The 16,675-nt window shown below is 44.8% G+C and overlaps 1 protein-coding gene across 1 annotated transcript; it reads right to left on the bottom strand.

Moving 5' to 3' along the window:
* Nucleotides 1-453: 453 nt before the first annotated feature.
* On the bottom strand, nucleotides 454-13,512 carry ZXDC (ZXD family zinc finger C). Its single transcript, XM_075052650.1, has 10 exons — nucleotides 12,340-13,512; nucleotides 11,683-11,835; nucleotides 10,595-10,673; nucleotides 10,351-10,481; nucleotides 9,221-9,391; nucleotides 7,960-8,645; nucleotides 7,139-7,223; nucleotides 5,132-5,304; nucleotides 3,730-3,831; nucleotides 454-2,662 (listed from the first exon to the last, which is right to left on the bottom strand). Exons 1-10 carry the CDS (start codon nucleotides 13,454-13,456, stop codon nucleotides 2,576-2,578), a joined length of 2,784 nt encoding a protein of 927 aa, XP_074908751.1. The 5' UTR covers nucleotides 13,457-13,512; the 3' UTR covers nucleotides 454-2,575.
* Between the last annotated feature and the right edge of the window lie 3,163 nt (nucleotides 13,513-16,675).

The raw sequence follows: 16,675 nt of genomic DNA, 5'->3' as shown, positions 1-16,675 counted from the left end.
TACCCTAAGATCTTCTCCTACCCGAAGATCCCAGGGAAAGTTGCTGTGGCAGGCAACCCCTTTCCCCCCTCCTCTATTGATCTTTTGCCTAAGAAAAATAAATTAAAATCTCTCATTTTGCTAGCAACAATGCTTTTCTCAGTTTTTGATGCAAATAGCACTAGCGCTACAAACCTGACTAGCGAGATCTATTGCAGACATGGGTAACAATCTTTGTCAAGGCACAACTAAGCCAAGCACCTGCCAGACATTTATTATAATCGCAAATCTGTTGAAGGACTATAGAAATGAAGGCTATGCTTTAATCCAAAGGATGGGTTTCATTATAGACTCCACCCCACTACTGTGGAGAAGATGCAGGCAAAGGAAAAACACAAGTTCTGCAGAAATCAAGCTAACAGTTAGCTTCGTGTCAGGCGCAGCCATACAAAGAACAATACCCAGTGACAAACGGACGATAAAAAAAAGCTTTATTAACCCTTTTGCACCAGCAGTTCTTCAGGTATCCATTGCCAGCAATGGAGTTCAAGCCAAGTGATCCCATTTTCGGCCCCAAGAGGTTAGCACTTTACATTCACTTACAAAGCTGAGTGAGTGAGGTACATTTTCAGAAGTAGAAAGATTTGGTTGCAAGTCCCATAAAAAGATGGAGTGTTCCTTGGCCATTTTAATAGATTAAGAACTGGTATGGTCCTTGAGAACAGAATAATGCAGGCATTTGGAGCTCAAAGTGTCTCAGCTTCCAGGGGGAGCATGGTGACCACTAGAGCAAGACCCAGTAGTCCCTTCGGCATGATTCTCCTCAACCTTTCTACCTCTCAGGAGTGGATTCCATGCTGCAGTCACAGCCACCAGGTAGAAGATCTCATCTACCAATTAGTTTGGTTTGAAAACCCAACCTGAGAGGGTTAAGAGATACCCTGGACATAAGCTGTAAACTCAGGATGAGAGGAACAGAAAGACCTCAATGCTCAGTTCAGCTAAAGATAGAAAAATAAAACTGGTTCAACCAGAGGATATAATACTGCCTACAAATCAGGATCTGAAGTTGAATGTAACCTGTATGCTTTTTTTCTCCCCAAGTCTTCAACCAAAAAAAGCATTTATCTGGACACATACATAGTTCAAAAGGCACAGGAAGTAAAAGCATTTCTGAATGACCTCGTGTGAATTCAACATCAGTATAACTGTAAAATAAATAAATATGTGCAAGATTAGAAAGATCACAACGTTCTCCTGCATGACATATCTTATTTCGTAAAAAAAATACACATACGTGCATACACACACACCTCATTGAGAATAAAAAACAGTACATACACCCTTTTATCAAACTCCTATACATAATTTTACAGGCATTCAGTACATCACCATAAGAAACATTTAAATTACTACCATAAAATGTAACCAAAGCATGTGTTTTTTTTCCTATACAACCCTATACTTATTTAGGTGTCTGCAATCCAGATAAGTACAGTACATATAACCTCTCCTCCAGCCCCCAAGAGAAACTGCTGTTTTTCAGTGGGGCAAATCTTCCTAGGTAACAATTCTTCTTCCCTCATAAAATACTCTGACAACTGCTTATTCTGTAAACCAGCTGGAAGCTCCACGTGCACGTGACACTCTAGGATATCAATAAAGAACAAGTGTTAACAGTGTTCAATTGAAAAAAAACAAAACAACCCAAAATAAAAAGGTAGTGGCCAGTTTACAGGTAACTTGGCAGCAGTTTATAGATGAGATAAAATCAAGGTGCTTAAATTTATGTGACAGTCAACATTCCTCCCAAAAAAGGGAACACAAACATAAAACAAACCTCTCTCAGATGCTGTTGGACTCAGATAATCACTTACAGTGAGTACAGATCTATTGCAGTTTTCTTCTTAAGTTTTGCTGGAAGAATTCAGCAAAGTATTTGGGACACAGGAGCAAGGAAAGGGAGAAACTCAACATGAGCTACAAACTGATTCACAGCTAAGTTAACATTTAGAGTCTAACTTTCTAAAAAAAGATTTTAGAGCATCTCATTTTCATGGCGTAGGACATTAATTTTGTTACATATTATATTCCAGTATTCTGCCAAAACACAGGGGCCGAAAAATTATTTTTTTTGTGTGTGTGGAAAACACTTCCGAATTTTAGCTCTTAATTCCTCAATGCCACTGGCTCCAGCAGGAGACCAATGGAAGGGAAGTTTTAACTGTCATAGGCAGGATCATAAATTTGTACTTGTTAGCTGTAGAATACTTGCTTTCCTGTGAAAACAGTAAATATTACCTCAGTTTGAAGTTTAATACAGTACTTCTCCCTGAAACAACACTGTACAGCAGTCTGCCTCAGTCTCTCCAACACCAGGCAGACAGGGTATCTTACACAGGCACATCAAGTGGGATTTACATTTTTTTAAGAAAATCTTTCAGCTGCAACTGTCCTTAGCAAATTGCAAAGAGTGCAACCATAATCCAGTACTCCTAGTTTTCCTATTTTCCTTGGAGAAAGACCCACACAGTTATCTCACTCTGTTAAGACATGATTGCCCAATTTGTTTTCAAGTAACTGTTCTTAATAATGGTCATTCCAGATCCTGTAAGTTTATTGTGCTTCCAGTGAACTGAGAGTTATCAGAACCTGCATCATCTTCAGTGGAATTGTGGGGTTCCTGTTAAAGCAAACAGACAGCATGAAGAGTTCAGTGCTTTCACCTCTAGATGCTTGTAACGCTTATGAGTAAGATTACCTTGACATTTATCCAACACCAGAGAAATGCTCTGCATGGTTTAGAGGAAACGCAAAGCTTTCCTACTTTGGGGACACACTCAAACAGTACCACTACAGTTTTTCTTCGGAACACTTCAGATGAGCATTACTAATGGAGACAAATTTAAAATCACTGACTATTTGCTTTTCCTCTATTAACTCTCTACCGTGGCCAACAATCCTAGTACTCTTCTTGTATTTCCAGGTTTATCACGGTAAGATGCTCCTCTTAAATACAAAAGCTTTATTTTCTATCCAGGAGAAGCACACACAGTAAGAATAACTGCATTGCAGAGTTTATCAAAACCAAAGCCCCATATGGTGAAGTAGAAAACATGATTTACGTACATGCTAATCATTCACTGCTGCTCAGTTCTCAGCTGTTCCTACTCACTAACATGCAATTTACTGGAACAGCAGATAACAAAACGTTTACGCAAGAAGCTATATGAAGCTTTCTGCGTTCAAACAACACTGACACTCAGTAGTTAACAAGGGCAAGTAGTGAAACCAGAGACTGTAGAAGCAAGCAGGCTTTTTAATCTAACTGCCATTCCCATATAGACACTGCTCTGAAATCTAGGCTCAAGATTTTATTTCCCACTTCCCACCCTTCCTGTAGCCTGTGACATAATCAATTCTGATCCTCTTTCTTGAGACACTTAGTATCTGCAGGATGGGATCAGGGAAACAGGGATGAGGCGCTTCAGTAATAAATGAGTAACATATAGTTATTCATTACTCTGTAACCGAGGAAGAAAAACAACAACCTATGACGTGTGGAAGGTTGGTAACATACACAAGATAAATCTTGCAGTGCAGCTTTCTGCTTACTACTTCTTGTAAGCGAAATTAAACTCCCAATGGAAAACAAGGCATTTTCATTAGGCAGAACACCAGAGTGTTCACAGTAAACTGTCTTCACTTTCAAGCTAGGCAATAAAACCCATCGGCTCTGACATGCTGTACCTGAAGTATGTGAACAGGTAAATCCACTGTAAGCTGAGAATGCGACGAGGAGGACTGAGAGCTCAGCTGAAAGGGCAAATCTCCCTCTCCTGGGGAATCATCCTGTGAATGCAGAAACGTGATGCAATTACAAGATCCCCAAGCATCTCAGCACAATATGCCTAATCTCACTCAGCCTCACAATCTTATAAAAATCTGATAAAGCTACTGCACTGTACTAGTAAGGGCTAGACCCACAAAGATACATGGAAAGCTAACTACCACTTAACTCTGAGCCTAGCTCAGTGTACGACCTATCATCCTATTATAATCAACCAGGAAAACTGGCAAGATCTGAAAAGGAAGGAATGGTTCATCTTCCAACAAACATAACACTCAAATATGCAACAAGTTTCATCATGTTGTCTGAAGCTGATACTTAACATAAAAGTTATAAATGCTTACACCCATCTGAAAACTAGATGGAGAACTCTGTCCATAGCTTCCACCATACCATACATTGTTAGGAATAAAGTAGAAGAAACTTACCCTTTCTCTGGATACTATACAGATATACACTTGGTCAAAAGCATATTACCCACCATGCTTCACTCATCAGACCACATCGATTACCCAGTATTTTTAGGAAAAAAATCTTAAGCTTTATTTCAACAGTTTAGAGAAGTAACAGTTTAGGCTGAAACTTCATTTTAGAGGAATCTTTTCATGTCAGTCTCACCTTCTATGTGAGAGAGAGGTGGACTAATGTAAGAATTTGGGAGGATGTCAATAAAGAAGACGACTGGAGGAAAGAGTCATACTCCCATGGACCCCCTAAGTTAATGCATGTTAGTAATCCCTTCCTTCTGCAAGAAAAATTACCCCATACTTTGGGACAGGACTGTAGCATCTGTTTTGCTGCTCTCATAACTGCCTGTCCAAACTAGGAAATTCCTAAGTCCTTGAAGGATCACAACTCTCACATGCAAAATGGAAGTCTGCTAAAACCCTTAGTTCCACCACAGTGTTTCCCGCATCAAGTGTATCCAGCCTAAGAAGCTGTACAGGATATTCCCTACAGTTACAGTGTCCATATGTTCCAGGCCGGACTGAATATTAGTACTAAACCAAATAAAAACATCTTGCCCATTTCCACAGTGCATCTGTTTGGGCCCCCAGCAGTTGTATGATTGAACCAGCTCTGTTTTCAGGCATTTCTAGATCTCTCTAAAGCCTGTTTCATATAAACTTCCCAGGAAAGTGCTTCTTGCAGGCAAATGCCCTAATGCAGTATGGTACATACTGCAGATCTCAGGATCCCACCTAGGGGCAGTAGTACCTGAGTTCACAGACAGATTCTTCCATAAATGTGCCAGTTTGGGTAACGGAGAAGATTAGCATGTTTTTCCTCTGCAGCTCTTACCTGAAGAAGCTGAATTTGCACATACTGGGCTCCAGTGGCAGGGTCCCTTATTGTCAGCCCTCCATTTGGCAAAACTATGTTGCCACCCAGCCGACTGCCAGGAGTGGATGATGAGAAGTTGGTAGGGCTTACTTTACCACCCTTGGTTTTCCTCTGACCAGAGCCAGATGCCCCTAAAAGACAGGAATTTTAACATTGAGATGGTCAGAAGCAATTTGCTGAAGTTTCCTGCTAGTATTTTTCAATTTTATGCAGTCATTGACACTACACAGCTAACATTTGGAAGAGTGCAATATAATTAAGCACCATCTGACAACTGCTAAAAGGCCAGACAGCAATCAGCTGATGAACTCCAACTGCTGACTGAGCATCTTTTTACATGAATGCCATTAAAACCACATCACAAACTGCTAAGCTTAGGGCTCACCCCTGTGGTAGCACAGAAATATAAGCATATTTGTGGAATTATAGGAAGGAATTAGGAAGTAGAACTGCATTTTCTATTTTTAATTGTGCAACTCATTTCCTGAGAAATCATGCATATCATTTTTCCAAACTGTAAAAAAAGCATAGTGAAGCTCATCTATTTCCAGACAGATTTCAAGGACTGTTAGGTAGAACGGGCTACAGAAGTACAACTCTCCCAGCCTTAAGAATTTTTCATTTTAAAACAAGACAAACCAGCTGCTTGTATCACAAGCTGGAAACCAAAAACCTAATCTAAATAAACGTAAGGATACAATCCTGTCAGCTGTTTCAGGGATGGTTTTCTTGTTTTTTAAATGTGTAGTAAATAAAAGGCTTGGATAACTTCTTTTTAAACACTGAACTTCCCTCTACAGTGTTCATTCAACCTAGTTAAACCAGTTAGAAATACAAGGCTCTTTAGACCACTTTGAGAACCACATAGAAGCATTAAGACAACAGTTGGTGAAAAGTGGACTACTGGGAGTCTTGAGTAGGAACAGAAATAGGAATTTTCTGTGGTCATTTTAAGAGACATGCAGATTAAGTGCAATCATCTTTTTAAACTAATGTCCAAAAGACATGTTTGATGATACGTGCACATTTGATAACACAAGCACACTTAGAACTAGCTTCATACAGCAGCTATCCTTCAGTGTGATGATTCACTGAACTAGACAGGATGTATGCAAGTATGCCTTTTACAAATATAGAAACATGACAGTGCTCAACTCAGAACTAGTCTCTTAACTCACCTTAAAAATTATCACCTTGATTTTCAGAGGTGGAAGGTCTAAGAGACAGCAAGGAAGAACTAAACTATATATATATATATAAGCAATATTATGAATCATATGTAAGCCCCAAGGGTAGACACAACTCAAACACCTGAGCTTGTGCAAGTCTAGTGAGCCATGGACCACGTCTGATCTGACAAAGTAACAGTGTATAATTCACATCAGACAGCTTTGGAGTCAAACTACAGCTTAAGAGAAAGAGGACGCATCTGGAATCACGACCTAAACCTCACCCTGCACAAGAACTCTCTACAAGGCTAAAACCTAAGAGAGAGGTTTGAGTATTTCTAGACAGTGAAGAAATAAATTCCTTAATGCTGCATACATGCTGTTACTAAGTGAAACACAGAAGCAAAACAAATCCAGCCAATGTTTTCACTGTCTGTACTGAGTAAAAGAGAAGTCACTAGGTGAGACCAAAAGCATAAACAACACAAAGTGACCTTGAATTTTTTTTTGTTTTAATAAGAAAATAAAAAGCAGATGAAGAGATGGAGGGATAGCGTCTTGTTAACAATCATGAAACATATGGTGCAGATTTCTTTGTAAACTTACTGTGAATTTGATATTCCACAGAACGTGATTATCCTGAGTAACAGATGGTATACCACATGCATAATTATTTTAACTAGCAATAAACCAGATGGGATATTTAAGAATGTACTCAGATACCTGGTCCCATTTCACTGCCAAAACCCCTAAATAATTGTATTTAGTAAATTTAACAAAATTTATGGCTTCTTACCTGTGCTGCTCCCGTTCCCTTTTTGTTTTCTTTTCTTGGCTAGCTGAATGGCTCTGTAGTCTGTTCTTGCAGACCCACTGCTCTCCTAGTAAAAAAAAAAAAAAAGCCAAGAGATGCAAAGTTTTTTGAATGCAAGAACAAACCAATACAATGAATACAGACTAATGAGTTCTCAGTTGCAGTTATCTTTTATACTGCAAACACTGAATTCTAGTTTCCCATGCTCTTCTGAATTAGAGTTTCAATAAATTCCCCGTATATACTTAATATCCAGAGTTCAACACAAAAAGAAGTTAGCTCCACATTTGTAAGTGTTCAGATTTTAACAGTGTAAACATTTACTTTGTCATGTAAATATAAAGTTAAGTCTGCAGTAACGTTGTAAAGCAGAAAGGGAAGTGTACTTAAAATGGGGATGAGGACTGAGATGAAAATGTCTCAGTTACTCTCCCAGCACAAATCTTTCCCTGGAATGAAATGCACAAGACATACCATGTATTCTTGGGTATTCCTGTACATTCCACTTCATCCTCAGACAGATGGCCACTTATTTTTCAATCCCTTATTTTGAAAGGTTCTCCCTTAACTCTCCCCACCAGAATTCTAGTATTTCTTAAGAGATCTTATCACCACACTGAATCTACTTCTGACAACACATTATTCAACATAACGTTCTACATCCCTCATCAAAAAAAGTCAAAATGCATGATCTGCAGAATCTGAGAGAAAGGTCCCTCTATAAGGTATAAGTAGCAATGGATATCCCCAAAGTCAGGGTGTCTCAGTCATCTAGGGGAAAAATGAATACAGTTACTGCATACCAAAAATGAGCTGCCAGTCACTGTGCCAAGATCCATTTCTTTCTGTGCACTGTAGCTCCCTGGAGGGTTGGAGAAGACGAACTGCGTCACTACTTTGCTGCCCTCTTGTTGACTAACAACGTCCGAGCTAGGAAGCAAATTACGTTCAACTTTAGTTGGTGTTAGTAACTCAGGCACATTGGTACCGCCGAGGCTACTAGAAGGAGTCAAAGTGGCTGTGTCGATTGTTAAATTATTGCTGGACGTCAAACCGTGCACATCTTGACCGGAATTCCTCACTGACAGGGATGCTAGCGAACCCAAGGCTTCTGCATTGACAGTCTGTACGTCATCCAAATTTAAAGTGCTTTGCTGTAGAACTGTTGCACTGGTTCCCAGCAAGAGAGAACTGTCCAAGCTTTGCGGCATATCGCTGCTAGCCACCAGTATCAAGGGATCGACTGCCTGGCTTAAAGAATTGTTACTGACAGGTAGGTTTCCTCCAAGCGTTGAGCCCACCGAAGCAACATCGATCGTGACAATTCCAGAGTTCACTAGCGCCATGTCTGTTGCAATTCCAGAATTGTTACTAGACACGTTGGAGAAGAGGGATACAAGGTCTATGTTGCTGAGATCACTCTGTCCCGGACTAGTGAGTTCACTGCTGGGTGTGAGTGAGCTGGTTGCTTCAAGCTGAGTTAGGAGATCTGGAAGAGAAGGGTTTGGTTATAAGACAGACCTTTCATCAGACAATGGGGAGGAAAAAATATGAATGCTCAAAGGAGGAAGCTTTGAACTCTAGATTCTCAGCCTACTAAACCACTTCCCAAATTCCCTGAAAGCACATTTAAGGAAAAGAAGCTTACTGAAATGAGTTCGCTCCTTTATTGAGAAATTTCAGTTACAAAAGCACTTGCCAAAAGGCAGGCAGTCCAGACTAAGTTAGGTTGTAAAGGAGTGGAAAAAGGAGTGCAAGAAGAAGTGCTTTCAGTCCTTGCTCATATTTTACAGATGGCATGGAGAAGGACAAGCTCTACTTCATTCAAAAAAGCTGTGACTTCTAGCAATTTCACGCAGGTCAGGCTCAAGTCTCGCCTTCTGATACTCAGTTACAGGTCCCACTGAAAATTTTAGTGGGGGGAAAACCAACTGCAGTCTTGGTGATGATTCTGTCATTCATATCAATGGGGCTCATATTTCAACATCAGTAAATACACATTTTCCTTAACAAAACATTTAGTTTTTCCATTGCACTCTCTACAGTTTGAAACAAACACTTTACCTGGGCTGAAGTTATGCTGTTTGACCATGTGTGTCTTCATACTATGTTTGGAAGTGAACAATTTATTACAGCTGGATACAGGGCAACGAGTCTTTAATGAGTCCACATCCTGAAGATGCTTTTTGGAGTGAATATACAGGCTACTTCGTGCTGAAAATTTTGCACAACAGCCTGCAAGAAGATATACAAGACTTTAAAGTTTCATCTAATTTCAATCTGATGTCCATATTTACTGTCTTAACAAAACAAATCAGAGCAGTTCTGCAGAACTCTATTTGCAATTTTGCAGCACCTGTGCATACATTCAGAGGAGTCAGAAGAAAGCCAAATATGTATTTCCTCGTGTTACCTCAAGGACATCTCAGTGGGTAGGATAGTTCAACAATCTGTTTCTGACAACAAGAAACTCTTAAGTCATTCAGTGTAATGCACAACCTTTCTCCACTATGGCATGTCAAATGTAAACTCTTCATGACAACTGCTGGCAAAACCATTAAAAGGAGAAACAATCACCAAGTAGAGCTGCTTTACTTTATGAAGCAAAATATTCCAGATTAGATCCAAAATCTTTGCTCCTGGAGTCCTACCAAAGTGATGGAGGTAGTGCCAAGAAACCCTCGGAGCATCAGCGAGCCTTCCATACGACCACAACAGATACCAGTCACACAGCCATCCACCATCTCAGCAGCAGAGACTACCACAGCACAACCACTGAACACTTGAGATGACGTCGCAACAGCAAAATCGTGGCCTTGAAGGCGTTGGACAAGACCACTTTTCACTACTTCTGATTAATCAAGTGAAAAAGCTGAGCTACACAAGCTGAGTATCAGAAGTATGATTTTCCAGAATAAAGTAGTCCTGTTCATCATAAAGGGCAAACAAAAAAGAAAAAAAAAAAATCAAGCTAGAGCATGAACCAATGTTTTCTCTGCAATCCATCCGTAAATTTCAGAATGATCACTCATTCAGCTACAATGTCTTCTGTTTAGTCGTACCTCTTCAAACTCTGTTAGAAGACTCATCTAAATTGTTCCAATCCTGTAACGAGCTTGTATTTGGGGAAAATGCACACAATCTTTAGGCAATATACATACTGATTACCAGTTAACACAAGAGTAGAACAATACCTTCTACTGGACACTCGAATGGTTTTGTACCAAGGTGAGTTATACTGTGGCCTTTCAAGTGTTCTGCTCTTGTGAAGGACTTCCCACAGCCTTCTACTGGGCACATAAATCTCCTGTCATCTTCATGTTTCCTACAAGGGAAGGAAATTGCCATTAGCATGATTTAATCCACTGCTGCTTAAGCACTGGAAGAAAAACAAACAAACAGCAAGTGACTTAGGACAGTATAATCAGAAAAGGCTACCTTTTATGTCTCAGCAGTTTGGACATACTGGTGAAAGACCAGCCACAACCTTCGAAGTCACAGATGAAAGGTCTTTCACCTTAAACAAAGAAAGTTTACATTAATAATCTAATACGGAAATACACGCTGCTACTAGAAAATCTCTAAAGCTGCTTAAATTGAATTAATTTAAGACAAGAAGACTCAGCCACCCTCTCCTGCAATTCACCGCAGGGTGCTGTGGTGCCCCTTCCCTCTCGTACAATCCGCGCCTTCTTTAACTCAAGGCCATTGCATCTTTCCTTATGCATCAGAGAGCATAGATAATTATCAATCTATCTCATATTAATCCGAGTTATCTTGAAGGTGCTTCAATAACCAATAACAGCATTATTCAAAACAGAAACGCAACTGAAATACTTTTTCCTGTTTTCACGACCTGTGACTATATATTGATTACAACACAGTGAACTACATGGTTGGTTTCCATCACATCTATGAACTTAACAAAAATGACACTTAAAAAAACCCCAAAACACAACAAAACCCACACTGTAAAGCCACAAAAAAAAAACCCCCAAAACACAACAAAACCCACACTGTAAAGCCATGAAACCAGGAAAACAGAGGACAGTAGAGACTACACACAATTGTCTTTAAAACATTAAAAGGCTGGATGTTGGTTTAGCAGTGGTCCTTGCAAGTCAGGAGTGCCTGAGTTGAAATTTATCTTCTTGCTGTTCCAAACCCTGGTACATACATTCCACATGTTCTGAGAGTTTTTTAGCCGTTTATTCTGACCAAGATCAGAATTTACACAGTTTTGAATGTTTACGAACTTGGGAATAGAGCTGGGATAATTTTTCTGAACAGACTTCAGGCGCCTAAAGCCACAGCTTTGCATGTTCGTAGCCACATTGCCTTTGGCAAGTTCATTCAGCAGACTCCTACCCCCCAGAAGGCCAAGAACCAAATGTTTTTACTGACCCCAAATAACTCCTGTCACCCATTCTCCCTTCACGACTTTCAGTCCTTCCAGCAAACTAAGTCCACTCCCCACATACTATCTTGCATGTACTTCTCCAGGTACAAGTCACCCTCATGAATACCTGTGTGACTCCTCATGTGGATCTTCAGTCGGCAGGCTTTGTCATACTGCTTGTTACAGCCAGGGAACGAACAGGAGAACTGCTCTTGCTCTCTATAGTGGGCTCGATTATGGGAGAATAACGCACTCACTGTGATAAATGTTCTTTCACAGCCTGGGGAGAGAAGGGAAACAGCGCGTCAGCTCGATACAAACCCCAATCGGGAGAACTGCGTTCTTTACTCCCTCCCAACTTTTAGCGGGGGACCTCTGCGATCCCGTTTCCAGCGTATGACATCCCGGTACGTGGAAAAACCCAACAGCGCGAGCCCGAACTACGTGACTCCCAGGCGTTACGATTATTTACCCGAGGTGGGCAACCAAACCGCGCGCGGCCCGGTTTAGGGCAGAGGGCTGAAGCCCGGTGCTGTGGCAGTCCGAAGCAGGCCTTTCACCACACCACCGCAAAGGCCGCGGCGTTCGCCGACCAGCGAAGGCGCAGCGTCCTCCAGCCCCCAAACCTTCCCCGGGCCTTCCTCGACGCTCGGGGAGGGGCGGCCCGAAGGGCGAGGAGGGGCAGGGGCGAGGAAAAGCCCAGAACTCCGGGGATCCCCCCCCTCCCCCGGGCGAGCTGTTCGGTTCGGAAGGGCAGGGAGGAGGCCCGGCGGCGGCTGCTTACCGGGGAAGTCGCAGCGGTAGGGCCGCTCGGGCTCCTGGTGGCTGCGGCGGCGGTGGGCGGCGAGGCGGGCGGCGCTGGGGAAGCGCTGCCCGCACGCCTCGCACTTGTGCGCCGCCTCCTGCTCGTGGGCGCGGCTGTGGGCCCGCAGGTTGTAGACGGTGGTGAAGCGCTTGGCGCAGCCCGGCGCGGCGCAGGCGAAAGGCCGCAGCTTGTCGTGCGAGTGCAGGTGCCGCCGCAGTTTGTAGGCCGTGGCGAAGGACCAGGCGCAGCCCGGCACCGGGCAGCCGAAGGGCCGCGCCGCCGCCCCCGCTGCCGCTCCCCGGCCGTCCTCGCCGCCGCCGCCGCCGTGCGCCGAGAGGCGGTGCAGCCGCAGCTGCTGCTTGCGGGGGAAGGCCTCGCCGCAGCGCGGCTCCGGGCAGGGGAAGGCCGGCGGAGAGCGCGGCCGAGGCCCGCCCGGCGGCTCGGCGGGGCTGGCGGCGGCCGGGGGCGGCGGCGGCGGCGGCGGGGCGGGCGGCGGCGCGGCGCCCGCGGCCTGCTCGGCGCCGGGGCCCAGCGTCAGGACGCCGTTCTCGATGCGCACCACCAGGCTCTGGTTGTTGATGGTGATGGTCCCCGAGAAGGAGCCGTCCTCCGCCCCGCCGCCGCCATCGCCGCCGGCGGGGGGCAGCGGCGGCGGCGGGGGAGGAGGAGGAGGCGGCGGCGGCGGCGCCGAGCCGGGGGCCTCCTCCGGCGGCTCGGCGGGCGGCGGGCCGGGCTGGGCGCGCCCCGCTTCGCCGGCGGCCGGGCCGGCCTCGGCCGCGCCGCCGCGCACCACGTTGAAGACGAGCAGGAGCCCGTCGCTGTCGGGCGCGGGCCCCGCCGGCGGCGCGCAGGGGCTGGGCGCCGGGCTGGCGCCGGGCTCCGGCTTCTCCTCCACCAGCAGCACCGGGAAGCTCACGTAGAGGCCCGACGCGGCGGTGCTGGCGGCGGAGGAGGAGGAGGCGGCGGCGGCCGCCGGCTCCCAGTCGGGCGGCGGCGGCGGGCGGCGCGGGGCGGCGGGCGGCGCGGCGGGGCCGCCATGTTGGGCGCCGGGCCGGGCCCGGGCCGCCTCCGCGGCGGGCAGCCCCTGCGTTTCCATCTTGGGGGTCCCTGTAGCAGCGGCTGAAACCGGAGCCGCGGGGCGGGGCCGGCGCGGGCCAGCGGGGAAACCCGGAGCGCGGCGCCGCGGAGCGGGCGCGGCGCGGGAGGCGCCGGGGAAACCCGGAGCGCGGAGCGGCGGACGGGGTGGAGCGGGGCCCGGCGCGCCGGCGGGGGCTAGTCCTGGGGGGGGGTGAGGAGTGCTGCGGTGCTGTGCAGGGGGAGCACCCTGCAGAGGAGGGAGGGAAAGGGACAAACGCTGACAGGGAAGATTGAGGGTGGGGAAGAGGCTGTCAGATGACATACTAAAGTCAGTCGAACCCAGGCAAAACCACCCTGCAAATTCAGCTAATGCGTAAAACAGTTGCTTTTTTCTTTTTTTTTTTTTCATTCTCGGGCAAAGCTGTCTTTGGGAGAATGTTTAGCAGGCTTCTGGCACTCCAATACTTAAGGAAAAGGGAAAATGATCCTGCATTTGCCATGGAAAGGACACGAGCTCCCTCCTGCAGTCCCAGCAGGTGGTGCTGTGATCCTTCCACCGGGCAAGTGATTTCCCCTTTTCGCTGAGCAATTTAGCATCAAATCTCCAACGGCGAGGATGGGAGACTGCTGGCCAGGCACATTCAGCTCCAGGGAAGCTGGTACTTCTTGCCATAGAGCTGTAGGTACGCCCAGAGCTCCACCGTGCGCCTTCACAGCCACCTGCGCAGAGTCTGAAGTCCCTGGGTGCTTGAGCTCAGCCCCCTCTGAAACCCCCTTACCCCACTGCTGTCGCTGGGTGCGGGGTCATTCCTGTCCTTGGCTGCCCCTAGCCATCCTGATCTCCCTATGGAGGTCTGTGCAGTACTTTCCTTCACGTTCCTAGGAAAAGAAAGGTTTGCTCAGTTTATCGCTTAACATGTAGGTGCATCCCTAGTTGAAGGATATCAAACCTGAAGAAGGAAAAAAAAAAAAAAAATCAAGCCACAAATCCCTTAATGTTTGCCACAGCCTGGAGAGATCCAGCAAGACCCTAACTAGGAGAGCTAAGAGCTCTCGTGTCACAAGCTTTATACCTTTAAAAACCACTGTAGTTACAGACACATGAGTGTACTGCATGAATTATCCCTCATCACCAAGCTCTTGCCTCTACCTGCAACCAGGCACAAGCTTTTCAGGACAAGTGTCTGTGTTTTGAGGAAAACATTCAGGTACTAAGATTCATAGGAAGGATGCTTCAGCCTGTGGTAAGCTTGAGACTTCAGTAATTCACAGCCTCTGCATTCCCTGTCTGGATCTGATCTGATGCAATGCCTATGGATGGATAGCTTGAAGATGGCTCTGCCTGTATTGGGTTTGCCCAGCAGCGAGGTCAGCTACCTAAAAATGACATCAGTATGCCCACAGAACAATAGCCTATTCACAGTCCCAGCTTCTCTGCAAACGAGAACAGATAAAATGAGGATCAGAAGAGGAGTCTTCACACTGGGCTTGTTTATGGTTTCTGTATGCTGGAAACCACCTGCTATTTCATCCCAGGCTGTAACAGGTTACTGTTTTCCCTGTGCCTTCCCATAAACCTCAGTTCAGATTTGTTAAATGCTTGAGATTATATGCAGTTAAAAGACCAAAGTAGATTTAAATGTATACACATAACTATTTACTACATAATTAAAATAATCAGCAGTGAATAGTCATAAATATGACCAACTGCCCATCAGTTCACTGCCTTTCTGTAACCCATTTTGCCTTACCTATGCTATCTCATTAATAGAGACTTTATAATCTGAATTTCAACTCGTAGCTCTTGTATAGCCTTCATATATTAAGGTTCTATGTCTCTCTACAGGTAGGCCACAGTTATAAACTCCCAGGGACTTGAGTGGCATGAAACACGGGTTGCAAGGCTATGTCCTCTGGTCGATAGAGCTATAAGGATGAAAATAAGGTTATGTTTTTGTCTGGGATGTGAAGGTGAGCATGCTGGTAGGTACCTCAGTATTAAGCAATACAAAGGTAAAGAATTCGTAATAAACATTTCTTCAACATTTTGTCTTTGGTGGGTTTTCAATTCAGAATTGAGATGAACCTATGGAGCAGCTCAACATTCCTTAGTACAGAAAAGCCAGTGTATTTTCTTGTTGTTCCTCTTGACAAAACAGTACCCTAGTGCTTTTGGGCTATGAAGACTAGAGCGGTTTTGTACAATACCAAGATACTAACTTTGGATGCAGTCCAGTGTGGTTATTAATAATAGGTAATGCATAACATATGTCAAAGCAAAGGCTGTCAAATCTGGCTGACAACTACTCACATCTCAATCGTATAACTTGGCAATGTGGGCGTTTTTTTCCATAATACAAAGCAATCCCGATCAACTGCAGATTGCACTTCACAGAAGGTTCAGTTACAAGCAGATGCCAGACTCTCACTGTTCATCTGGAGACATACACAATATGTGAACAGAGTAAAGAACTGATTTGTGATTCAAAATAAATGGTTTCCTTTACTTGGCACCAGAGGCAATACAGAGTTGCAGAGTACGCTCACCTGGCAAGTACCACAAGGGTCTAACAGTTGTATAGTTTCTTGAGACCCCATAGTCCTGAGGACTGCAGCTCATCACACCTCATCTGCAGCAGCCAATGCAGGTTTACCTGTGTAACCCCTTTCCGTTCCAAGGGGTAACGCATACAGTGCCAAGGAGATGGAGTGACAGGCCAGATCAAGTCCAGTACCCTGTGCACACTGGGGCACGGACTGCTGATGTTCTGTGTTCGTGTCTGAATGAGGCCCATATGCAAGGGCCATGCTTAGCATGAGACATGATAGCTAAGAATTATTTTTGTACACACACACATATATAGAGATGTGTATGTAAAATATATTTCTGTAAAAATATATATGTATGTATCTGTCAATATGTATGCATATAGGGGCTTCAAAGTAAGCCTCAATTTTTGATTCAGCATCACAGCTGATTAGAACAAAAGACTTCAGTGAGTTACTGTTAACACAAATGTAATAGTAGGTTCAGGTGCAAAATATGCATTCTTTCATTTGCATCTAGGCACACCGGGTTCTCTGCCTTCCTAACTCTTTCTGGGAAGAAAGGAGACAAAGAAGACCTTTCTATCTCTATTTTACTTTATAATCAACTTCTGTGCAAAGGAAGCCCACACTGTCTTGTGATTGGTGCTTTAGTTTGTTTCTCATCAGTTGTGTTTTATTTCAGGAGGAA

This window comes from Buteo buteo, chromosome 21 (genome assembly GCF_964188355.1).
Source record: "Buteo buteo chromosome 21, bButBut1.hap1.1, whole genome shotgun sequence".
In the NCBI taxonomy this organism is placed as follows: domain Eukaryota; kingdom Metazoa; phylum Chordata; class Aves; order Accipitriformes; family Accipitridae; genus Buteo; species Buteo buteo.
The sequence above is the reverse complement of the archived record's forward strand: the minus strand, read 5'-3'. Positions and strand labels throughout refer to the sequence as shown.

What these genes read in the sequence shown, in the direction of transcription:
- ZXDC (XM_075052650.1), bottom strand. Translation starts at nt 13,456, where the DNA reads ATGGAAACGCAGGGGCTGCCCGCCGCGGAGGCGGCCCGGGCCCGGCCC. An exon ending in ACAGCATAACTTCAGCCCAG is followed by an intron (nt 8,646 to 9,220) that starts GTAAAGTGTTTG and finishes CTTCTCTTCCAG; the next exon opens with ATCTCCTAACTCAGCTTGAA. An exon ending in TGCAAATTCAGCTTCTTCAG is followed by an intron (nt 3,832 to 5,131) that starts GTAAGAGCTGCA and finishes CTGCATTCACAG; the next exon opens with GATGATTCCCCAGGAGAGGG.